Consider the following 11,968-nt stretch of genomic DNA (forward strand, 5'->3'; position numbering starts at 1 on the left):
AAACCATCTAAACACCTTAATGTTCGTATTTCAGCAATTTTTATTTTTTTGTACATATTATTTCTTTAATACTTTATCACCGACTACAATTGCCTTTCAAAAAGGTACAAAAATCTTTGAAACTTTATATCAAGTTTAATAATTTGCCGAGAGAAAGGAGAGACAAGTAAAATCCAAAGGGCCCAAGAGATAACCCGGTCCCCATAAGAGAATTGCGACCCATATTATATTTTAACATGCTCTTTATTGGAGTTTCCATAAAAAAATGATGGATACTTTGGGAGAGTAAGGGCATCGGTTAGATCGGAGGAGATCCACATCGTCTAAGATCGAACTAAAGATGCTACAATGGCAACCACAGCAGGGTTCTAGCGGAGTTGTGTAGAGGTAGTGTTGGCGAGAGTAGAAAGAGATATGAACAGTAACCAAGCTGGAATTCTGACGAACGTTGTTGCTTCATTCATTTCTCTGTGAGCCCAATCCAATGTATCATTCTCTTAATTTTGCCGTTCTAATGCTTACTTAGAAAGATACCCTCCAACGGAAAACAAAAAAAAAAAAACGTTGTTTTCAAATTTGAATTTGACTACATTATTAAATGGGTGGCATTTTTTTGTTTGTTCGTTTCGTTGTGGGGGTTTGTGGTTTCTTGAAGTAATTTACTGGTAGGAATTATTTTCTTTGGAATTTTTGATATTAACCAGTTTGCTGTTACCAAAATTTGGTGTCCATTGTTGTCTGAAGATAGTCCTAGAGCTTCTAGACTACTGGGAATAGAAAGTGCCACCAAAGCTGGGGTGAGAAATGAAGATATAAGGGCACAACTTGAGCTGTGCGGTACTAATTGACATATGACTTGCAACTTGAGATTTTCCTTGATATAGTGAGTTGAGATGATGTGGAATTCATTATGGAAAAATTGGCCACCCAATTTTGTTGCCCTCTATATTTTATTTTGACGTGTTATACTTCTCTCTCTCTCCTGTATTTTTTTCTTTAGTGACACAAAACTGTTGATGCTCTCTAGCTCTACTCCTCCCTCTCTCCTAGGCCCTCACTCTCAAATATGATTTGTTTGTATAAATGCTGCCAAATTTTGACTTTGAATTTTTGCAAATATGCTTGAGTACATTTGCATGAGGCAAAATCAAAATTTCTTCACACCTATATCTTTATTCCTTCAAATTTCATTATATATATATATATATATATACATATATATATTCTTGTTTCATCAAATTTTCTAATTTCTAATGTCTCATATTTGATGAATGACAGTTATAGGAACACAATGATTGAATACAAGGACGCACATTTTTCTAATGGATTTTGTGGCAACAATGGTGATGATAAATATTTTTTTGTTTCTTATTGTTACTAATTATTTCTATAAACAAAGATCGTTGTTATTTATTAGATTTCTTTCTATTAATCAAGTTCATGAAATTTTTTTCCTAATGAACTATACATTTACCCTATGAGCTCACAAAATGCTTTTACAATTTTTTGTTCTCAGTAGACGGCTGCTGATTCTTCATCAATGTCATCTCAATTGGCAGCCCAGCCCGATGTACACACACATGCTGTACCCTCGATTTCTATGGACGATGATGATGGCATCTCATACAAAGGTTAGTATGATGTTCATGAATTTTATGAGAAGGCTAGATATACATTGCTTGCCGGGAACCTAATTGCTTAGGTCAAGTTGTGAATTAACATCATGTTAGTTCCACTGCTGCTGGGAGGCACCATATGACATGCAGGCCAAATGAGGGAAGTGTTAGGGCTTGATGTACATTGTAGGCCAGCAAGCTGACAAGCGAATTTCTTAAGCAGAATGGTGACTTAATGTTTTCTTCAGCATTTTGCTCGTTCCTTGATGAATTTAATGACTCCCATTGGTTTACCTTTTTCTTCATTATAATGATATAGATGGAGATTCTTGTGTTATAACTTTGTTAGGACATTGTCTTCACTTCATTATGTTTCCCTGCTCTTTTGTTTTTGGAACATAAATCTGAAGATTTAAAGTTTTAGAAATCTCACGGATATAATTTTTTTTTTCAATCTACTAAATTTCAAATCCAAGTCCTGAAGTTGAAATTCATGTTCTCAGTCTTTATATATCTTTCTTTATGAACTTATATTACTATACCTGATGTTTTGATTACATTTACGGATCCTAATGAATTCAATATTCAATTCTTCTTGGTTAGCCCGCCCAATTTATAATTCTTATCTTATTTTGCATTATTTCATCCTCTTAGTTAAATTTTTATCTTGTACTTTGTTGATTTTCTTCTTTTAGTCCTTTTAACCCCAATTTATCCCTTCTTTCATTGTCTTATTTGGAACAATAAGTAGTTACAGTGGGAGCCACACAACCCTCCAGCAAAAATAAAATAAAATAAACAAAATAAAATAAAACTTCAAAAATACATGAGTACTACATTAATGATCATCACTATCCTCCTACCTTAAATTTCATTTTCATTTTATCTTTGTTTCTATGAAATTTATTTAAGCTCAGTCTCTTATTGTTGCATTGTTTTAAGGGTCAGACAAGCCTAAAAAATGAGTCAGAATACACTTTCAATGTGTAAGGATCCATGCAATTCAGGCTACATGAATCTGTGTGTGCTAGAGCGCTGTTAGCAGGTGGGATGTGTTCTATTATTCTGAGAAATTTCATTTTTTTGCAGCATTTCAATGTGCTGCAGCACATCTAATTATGCAAAATGAGGAGGATTTCAATAAATTTTTCATTAAAGTATACAAGCATAAATCTTGCTTTTCTTTGTTGTTTGATTCTGTGGTTGACATATCTTGTTTGCTTTATTGGGAAGGGGAGAAGTTTTTTTAAGCTGTTTAATGGTTATAGCAGTTCAATTTGAAGTTTTGGCATGCACAATGATGGCTTGATGTAGTCTTTTGAATTGATTTTTTCCTTTTCTATCCTTGTTGTTTCAGTTTTTTTTTTTTGTCCTTCTGATTTGTTCCAGAATTTTGATGGGAGATGCCTTGTTCTCCTCTTTGTAAATTCTTCTCCTATTACTGGAATTTCTTCTTTTGCTATTAACAAAAAAATGCTTGTTCAAAATCAATTTAGCATTATCATGCGTCACTGACCATTCCATATATTTAGCTAGAGGATTTTTCTCTCCTTTTTTTGTTTGTCTTCAGCATTGTCATGCACCATGATTCCTCTTGCGTCAATTTCATTTTGTGAGTCAGATATAGTGTTAGCTCTTTCTTAGTTTACTCTTTAAGATGATATTATTGAATGAATTATTTCTTTTACTTTAAAAAAACAAGATTGCTTGGGATGTACTTGCCTGGTTCTCCCTTGTTCCAAGACTGTAGGGGCAGCATCAAGGTTCTGCACCATGGAGAAATTAGAATAGAAGGGAAAGGGAGGAGAGTGGAGATACAAGGGGAAAACTCATGTTCACTTCAATTCAAATTCAACAATATGTGCTTACAACATAACTTTCACACACTATTTATAAGAACCACTAAACTCATGAAATTATACATATACCCCTGAAACAACATGAATTACAAACAAACTTGTAGAAAACATAAATACTACAAAATAGCCCCTAAATACACATAATACTCTACTAATTAAACTAAACACATAATAAACTACTAACTTAACCCAACAATTCTTTGACCCAACTCTTCTTAACTATTCTTTAGCAAATATCTTTCCAAGGTCTTTCTTCCTGTCCTACATAACATTTCCTTTTGGTTCTATTCCAAATGTCTCAATCAACTTCAACCACACAAGCACAACCCAACCCTCTCCTCTCCATCAATCTGCATTTCTTTTGCCCCATATTGTGCATTGCTCTGTTCTTCATCACATGGTAGAGATCCATAGACCTCCACACACGTCAACCATTTGTGTTCTCATTTGTGATTATGATGCAACTTGAATGGTGCCCAGCCATGAAGATTCTGGTAGCTTATAATTGATGATGATAGGTACGATGACAATTATTGATCAAGCAGCTCATCATGTTGGAACTAGCAGTTGTATCAAATCAAAGATGATAAGTCAAAATGCACCCTCTACCAGGAACAGGTTCTTTTCCTGCATTATTTTACAGTTGTAATGTGATGTTAGTTATGGATCTCTTCTCCAACCCGTGAGATGAGAACATTGTTACTGAACCCATCTGCTAGCCTTACATGTTGGAACTATGGCATTAGTATCAAATCAAATATGATATGACAAAATGAACTCCCTAGTAGGAAATGGGTGCTTTTTTCTGCAATTTTTGGTGCAATAGTGCTATGTTAATCATGGTTTTCTTCAGCAAAGGCAGAGCTGTTAAGCTGTGAGCACTTTTCTTTTTAGTGTCTCTTTTCCATGCTGCACATGGGAATAATTAAAATGGGAATGCAGTAAAGGGAAGAAGAGCACAAATGGTGCTTTGAGAAGTTGTGAATGTGATTTGCTGATTCTTTCTTCTTAAATTAAGGGTTTTGTATTGGTCAAACAATTTGAACCCTAGAAAGTGACTTCTTAAAATTTCTGGTGTGATCCTACGATAGTCCATGCCCCAAAGGAGGCAAGAGGTAAGGGAATGAACCCCTAACTTTTATTGGTATACAGAAGTAAATTGAAGGAGAAGGAAAAGGATTGTCTTGAAATTTTTTACTCGAGTGTCTTTGTCCCTGAAACACCCGCATGTCACAATATTTAGGAATATCTCTCCACCCTCTCTCTCTCTCTCTCCCTGCTTTTTTCAATTGATCAGGCTCAATGTTATCTAAGATACTGTCTACATATCCAAGATGAGTTTCGCCACAAGATTAAATAACATTTTCTTGTTTGTTCTTATTTCTTACCAATGGTATTCCACCTTTTTTCTTTGAAAAAAACCAATGGCATTGCTTCAGTGTGACGATTTTCACCCAGGTGAGAGACACTGTTTAGATTTGCAAATGTTTGCCTTGTCTTTAAGAGATTTAGGCCAATGCATGTTTTTTGAAATTTTTCATTTTTAAAATTTTTACCATTCTGCATTTTTATGGTTTTTGTTCTGAAATTGCTGTTAGGTGACTAGGCTTAAGAAATACGACCTAGCGTGCATTTGGATATATCCATCAAAACAGAGTTAGGTGGTTTATCTTGAGGCAGCTGGCAATTAGTGGGCTTAATCATGAAGATAGTTGGGATCATGTCTGTACTCCTCTCTTTTATTTGGAAGAAAAAAAAAAGTAATCTTGTGGTTTTATTTATTTATTTATTTATAATACAAGATAACTAACACACTTGAAATAATGAGAATAGATAGGTCATTTTGGAAGACACAAAAGTGACCTATAACTTGGAGATCAAAATAATAAAACCCTGTTTTCCTAAGCTTTGCCTGTTAGGAAAATATGTGATTCCAAATCCGAATAACCTTTTACCATCCCATAGGTGTCAAAGTCTTTGTTACCTATTTATAATTTAGCTATTAATATTAGATGTACTCAATATATTTACCATGTATGGATGTTGAATATTAGGAATACGTTAAGACTTTCCTTTGTATAGCATAATATCTACTTTCCTTGTAAAGATTGGCTATTACTACTTTCCTGTAAAGATTGGTGATTTGCCTTTATAATGAGAAAGGGCTGAATCGAGAATGGTCAGTTTTTCCAAAAGATTTTTTGACTTTGATATGGTATCGGAGCAGGTTTCTAGTTTCTTACCTGTTTCTTGAATTTTTTTTCTTGGATTTTTTTTTCTCAGGGGTATGTGTTTTGGGATTTCGGTGATTTTTGTTGGTGGTTTCAGCACTGTCTGCTGGTGCTCTTGTGGATTTCGGCACATGGTTGGTGAGTTTGTGGTATTTGTTTTGGTTGTTGGTGTGCTTTCTGTGGTGAGTTTGTGGGTTCTATGTGTTGAACTTTTGTTTTATATTTTTTTAGTTTGTGGGTTTTTGGTCCTTTGTCTTTTTCGGTGCTGAGATTTTTTGTCTCTTCGTGGGTGCTGGGATTTCTTGTTTGTTGGCATCTTCAGCAACTTCTTTGTGGGTTCTAGGTGTTGCATTTTTGTGGAATATTCTTTGTGGAATTTCTAGGAGATCAGTGTTTTTGTTGTGGGTGGAATTTTTTTATGATTTTTGGTATTTATCTTGGTTAAATCATGTCTTCTAGCGAGTCTTTCGGGGTCTGTTTTACTGGCAAAAATTATTCTGCTTGGGAGTTTTAGTTTCAATTATTTGTCAAAGGGAAAGACTTGTGGGGTCATATTGATGGGAGTGATCCCGCACCTCGAGAAGGCGAGGCTCTGTCTAAATGGGTAATTAAGGATGCTCGAGTTATAACCTAGATCCTTGTCTCGGTTGAGCCTCACCTTGTTCTCAATCCGAGGCCTTATAAAACTGCCACTGACATGTGAATTATCTACATAAGGTTTATAATCAAGACAACGCGGCTTGGAGTTTTCAATTGGAGTATGAGATGGCTAATTTCACACAGGGAAGTCTCTCTATTGAGGGATATTTTTCTGGTTTTCAAAATCTTTCGGGCTACTTATTCATAAATTGTTTATGCAAATGTTCCCACTGCAACTCTCTCTGTTGTTCAAGCAGTGCATGAAACAAGCAAGAGAGATCAATTCTTGATGAAGCTATGTTCTGACTTTGACATTGCACGTTCTAATCAGATGAATCGTCATCTATTACCATCTCAGGATGCTTGTTTGAGTGAACTTCTTCGTGAGGAGCAGCGTCTCGTAACTCAGGCTTCCATGGAATGTTGGGCTACTGTCAGTGCCCTTATTACTGTGGCTTATGCAGCACAAGGGAGGAATAAGGGTCGAGACACGCGTGTTCTCCAATGCTATAGCTGTAAAGCCTTTGGTCATATTGCTTGGGATTGTCCTCAAAAGTTTTGTAACTACTGCAAGAAATAGGGACATATCATCTCCGCTCGTCCCATTCGCCCTGAAAGGAAGCAAGGTACTCCTTATCATGCCTCCGCTAGTGCCTCTAGTTCTACTACATTGCCTATTGCCTTGCAAGTTGTTCCTACTCCTACAGCCTTAGCAAACCCAAATACACTCACCTCTGAAATGGTACAACGAATGATCCTTTCTGCTTTTTCTACTTTTGGACTCTTAGGTAATCCTAACGTTTCTTCTAAACCATGGTATTTTGATTTCAGAGCCTTTAACCATATGACCAATTTTGTTTTCCTCTTTCCAATGTCTGAAATTATGTTGGAAATCTAAAAATTAACACTGCTAATGGCAGTTCTCTACCTATCCATGTCGTTGGTGATCTTTCATCTTCCTTAACTGATGTTTTTGTTTCTTTTGACCTCTCCACAAATCTTTTTTTTTTTGTTGGTTAATTGGTCGATAACAATTGTAATGTTCATTTCTCTCGTTCTGGTTGTGTTGTGCAGGATCAAGTGTCTGGGAAGATGATCGCGAAGGGGCCTAAAGTGGGATGACTCTTTCCTCTGCACCTTTCTCCTTCCACAATTATTCCTTGTTATCCTCTACTTTCTTTCGCATGTAATGTTGCAAATCCTGGAAATAAGATGTGGCATAGATGTCTTGGCCACCCAAACTCAGATGTACTTTGTACTTTTTTAATTCTGGTTTGTTGGGAAATACAACGTGTTCTTCTCTTAATCTTTCCTTTGATTGTACAATATGCAAACTTGGAAAAAGTAAAGTTCTACCTTTTCCTCAACATGCATCTCATGCCTAACAATGTTTTGATATTATTCATAGTGATGTTTGGGGAATTGCACCTTTTGTTTCTCATTCTCATTATAAGTACTTTGTTACTTTCATTGATGACTTTAATCGTTTTACTTGGGTTTACTTCCAATGGGCTAAGGTAGAAGTTTTTTCAGTCTTTAAGTGCTTCCTTGTACTTCGTGAGACTCAATTCTCTGCTAGCATCAAGATCTTGTGATCTGATTTTGGAGGAGAATACATGTATAATGAGTTTTAGGACTTCCTTTAAAGCAAAGGGATCATCTCTTAGCGTTCTTATCATTCGACACCACAACAAAATGGTGTTGCTGAGTTAAAAAATCGTCACCTTCTTGATGTGGTAAGAACCCTTTTACTTGAATCATCTGTTCCTCCTCGTTTTTGGTGTGAAGCGCTTTCTACTTTGGTTCATGTGATTTGTAAGGACCTGAAAATAATAATAATAAATTTGGTTTAATACAAGACCAAACCGTCTACGATTTTAGGGAGTTTAGGGAAACCGTCGATAGTTTCAGACAACTGAGAGCCTATATGTAAGAACACAGAAAAAAATGGTTTGGTATGAGACCAAACCATCGACATTTTCAGGAAAACCGTTGATGGATTTGTGTGGGCTGAGGGTCTATAAGGAAGCTTATATTTCTTTCGTTATAACTCTCTCTCTCTCTCTCTCTTTCTCAAATTAGGGTTTTGGGCTCTCTCTCTCTCTCTACTCTTACTCTCTCATGTCTCTCTATGACGCCTCGATTTTTCATACTTTTTTTAAAAATAAATATTCATCATCAAACTTCGGACATGTCAAAAATTCTAATACCGTATCAATATAATACGACTCGAAATAGGAATTGGGTATACAGTCATACAAAATAATCCTAATAGCGGAAGTCAACATATTTACATACCACAACGAATACATATACTAGAGTACTATCCATCTAGATATATATACATATCTAAATATATTATCAAAAACAACAAGACTCTAGGGGAAACATACATCCCTCGCTCATACACTCACCTAGTATATCAGGGTACCAGCTCCCCACTATCTCAGAGCTCTATCACCTAGTCTGTCTCGATTTCCTAAAATGTTTAGATATTTGGGTGAGACAAATCACAGTAAGATGGAATAAATTATTGATATATGCTCGGAGTCATATAAATATACAATACAAGCTTTGAAAGCTTTATTTCCATTTCTTAAGTTTATTCACATGCAACCCATATTTCTCGGTGAAGTTTCTAAAAATATGGGAGATTGCACGCCCATACATGTAACTCTCTTCTGCTCTGATATCGTTTGCAACCTTACCCAAATAACTCGGGTTCGGTTACAACTGATACTTATCAGGGTACTCACCTTACTCAGTAAGCCCTCAGAAGGAATGTTTTACTTCGCTTACATTATTTATATTATTAACTCACACATTCATTTCCCATTTTCATCATTCTTTCCTTTCTCATATTTCATTATTCTTTCATTTCTCAATTTTCATTATTCTTTCATTTCCATCCAGCCCATGAGTATCCTCAGTAACCACGCGTCTGTAACTCATGGCTTTCCATCTTTATCAATCTTTCATTTCACCATCCAACCCATGGGTATCAGAGTTGTTGACGTGGCTGATGTGATGTTTGATGTGTATGATTTAATTAATATCGATGATTTTATTTTATTTTTTAAATGGTATGAAAAATCGAGGCGTCACAATTTGATATTAGAGCTTAGGTTGTTAGGTTCTGCAGACTTTAGTAAACAAAGGAATACAATACCAGAGTATAGGAGTAAATTTTGAGGAAAATAGGAGATGGGTAGATTGAGATATGAATCAATTGTTGTTAAAGGATGGGATTGGAGTTTAAGGTTCTAACTTGCAGCCTGAAGGCAAGAATTTCGTGATTGTTTCTGTGATTTTCCTGGGGTGACGATTTCAGGAAAACCATAGTAAATTATTGTTGGGTCTTGTTTATGAATAGCTTAGAGGACCTAGGGTGTATTCCGGGGGATCACTCCAATGCCTAAGTTAGGGACTGTGGGAGGTTTAGATTGCAACAATAAGAGAGAATGTGTGAGAATGAGATACTTACCTCATTTTGGAGTATCCTTTTATAGTGGTAGAGACATGTCTTCCTTTAATTTCATATCTATGGGTGCATTATTATGTTAATTGGGGGTTATGGATAATTTGAGAGTATTTCTGTAGGGGTGTTAATGGTGTTTTTATGCCTTGGAGATCGACAATAACTGTTGAATAATTGATTTGAGGACTAGACCAGACTCTTGAATGAAACCTAACTAATGTTTCTTTTGATCCTATCATTTGTTTAAGAATACCTCCAAATCCTGCATCAGAGACATCTATTTCAACAATCATGAAAGCCTTTGGGTTAGGAAGACTAAGGTTGGTAGACTTTTGACTAAAGTTTTGACTTTAATTACTGTTTGAGTATGCTCATCAGACCATGCTAATGGGTTTTTCTTTAACCTATTGAATAATGATTTGAGAATTATTCTTAAGTTAGGAATAAAGTTTGCAACATAATTAAGATAGCCTAAAAATCTTTGCAATTGATTTTTGTCTTTAATTTCATTTGAAAACTTTTTTTGCAAATTCTATTGATCTTTGTATTGGAGTAATTGTATTTTAATAGATATTATGTCCCAAAAATCTAACATTAACTTGAAACAATTTGATTTTTGGTTGAGACACAACAAGACCATTCTTTCTTATTAATCTTTTGTCAAGTAAATCTTTGATTTCTTTTTTGCAATATTCAAGTAGTTCTTGATTCATTTGAATTGGTATTGCCTTAGTAGGTATTTTATCTTCTGAAAATTCCTTTACATAAGGTAATTTTACCATATGCTTTTTCCTTGACCAAAATGGATTTGGTAAATTTGAACAGACTTCTTTTTCTAATTTTTCTTTAAATTGTTCAATTTTACTTTTGATTTCTAGGGTTTGGATTCTTTCTTCCTTTAATTTCATATGTATGAGTGCATTATTATGTTAATTAGGGGTTATGGATAATTTGAGGGTATTTCTGCAGGGGTGTTAATGGTGGTTTTATGCCTTGGAGATTGACAATAGAAGCTATTTGTCTTTTAGGAAAAATAATGAAAAAGTTTAGGAAAATGACGAGGGATTTGCACATGGTTTTTAGTGACCTAGAGAAAATGTATAACATAATACCTAGGGAAATTATTTAGTAAGTCTTATAAATGAAACGGGTATGTAGTAGATATACTGAAGTTATTAAGGATATGTGTGATAGAGTAATGACTAACGTTAGGATTGTAGGAGAAAAATCTAGAAATTTTCTGATCACAATAGATGTACATCAAGGTTTTACTTTGAGTTATTATCTGTCTTGTTGACTTTGGTGCAATCTCAAGAGGGGGGTGAATTGGAGATTTAAAAATTTCCTCTTACGTTCAACTAATTTAGCAACAGTATAATGCAACCTAGGTTCAACTAATCTAGCAACAGTATAACATAACCTAGGAGCAGTCTAAGTATATATGAAATTGCAGATATGATATATTAATCACCTTTTAGAACATATAACGTAATTCCAATATTTCCCAATCAAATACAAGATCGTGCTAATCAGAAATGCGGTATATTCAGTAAGGAAATTAAATCAAGCACAAAGCAGAATATAATGCAGGAAATGTAAACTTGACATCGAATATGATATCGGTGTTCGGTCAATCCTACCTACGTTCTCGTCTTGGCTTACAAGCCACTAAGGGCTCACTTCACGGGTGGAGTGACATCTAATGCAACACCTTACCAGGATGGTGCACCTAGTTTTCCTAACGGGTCAAAGTCAATCCGGGACTTTTATTAGGGCAAGCCTCCCTCTTCAAGCCCGCTCCTGGAATACAATAATCAATATAGTTTTTGAATACAAATGAAGTGCTTCTAATCAAGCAAATGTGTATATCACAATACAGTCTAGATAAATATGCACTCACAGATGATAGTACATATGCTCAGTGCCAATAACATGTGTTAAACACTCATACCGATGTTAATGTACAATCATGGCCTATAGTGTATTTCCAAACAATCTTTGAAATAAAGTATCAATGTAAATCAATCACTACAAGTTCAAAGAGTTCCAACTAGAATATTCATAATATCTAAAAAATAATTTTCTCAAAATAAAAGCTCAAGAGATATTTAAAGAATAAGTGAGCTTATAAAAAATATTTTGCAC

At 35.0% G+C, this 11,968-nt stretch overlaps 1 protein-coding gene across 50 annotated transcripts; it reads left to right on the forward strand.

The window, feature by feature from the left end:
- Nucleotides 1–115: 115 nt before the first annotated feature.
- On the forward strand, nucleotides 116–7,752 carry LOC131161372 (uncharacterized). Of its 50 annotated transcripts, XR_009138413.1 has the most exons (9): nucleotides 166–486; nucleotides 749–883; nucleotides 1,279–1,343; nucleotides 1,517–1,631; nucleotides 2,559–2,661; nucleotides 3,994–4,093; nucleotides 5,759–5,844; nucleotides 6,704–6,971; nucleotides 7,420–7,752. XR_009138413.1 is itself a non-coding variant. In XM_058117105.1 (7 exons), exons 4-7 carry the CDS (start codon nucleotides 1,541–1,543, stop codon nucleotides 7,455–7,457), a joined length of 315 nt encoding a protein of 104 aa, XP_057973088.1. In that variant the 5' UTR covers nucleotides 166–486; nucleotides 749–883; nucleotides 1,279–1,343; nucleotides 1,517–1,540; the 3' UTR covers nucleotides 7,458–7,752. The 50 variants fall into 50 exon arrangements, 11 of the variants coding, with proteins under 11 accessions (XP_057973088.1, XP_057973086.1, XP_057973087.1 ...); XR_009138436.1 differs by lacking the exon at nucleotides 3,994–4,093 and having other exon boundaries at nucleotides 127–486; nucleotides 1,520–1,631; XR_009138418.1 differs by lacking the exon at nucleotides 3,994–4,093 and having other exon boundaries at nucleotides 745–883.
- Nucleotides 7,753–11,968: the final 4,216 nt, after the last annotated feature.

The sequence above is a fragment of the Malania oleifera genome, chromosome 8, assembly GCF_029873635.1.
Source record: "Malania oleifera isolate guangnan ecotype guangnan chromosome 8, ASM2987363v1, whole genome shotgun sequence".
Classification (NCBI taxonomy): domain Eukaryota; kingdom Viridiplantae; phylum Streptophyta; class Magnoliopsida; order Santalales; family Ximeniaceae; genus Malania; species Malania oleifera.

Bases quoted from the DNA above. Each gene is read 5' to 3' on its own strand.
- LOC131161372 (XM_058117098.1), top strand. From the start codon at position 1,323: ATGGATTTTGTGGCAACAATG. The intron at 1,344-1,519 runs GTGATGATAAAT...TGTTCTCAGTAG, and splicing joins TGGATTTTGTGGCAACAATG to ACGGCTGCTGATTCTTCATC. The intron at 1,632-3,993 runs GTTAGTATGATG...TGATGATGATAG, and splicing joins TGATGGCATCTCATACAAAG to GTACGATGACAATTATTGAT.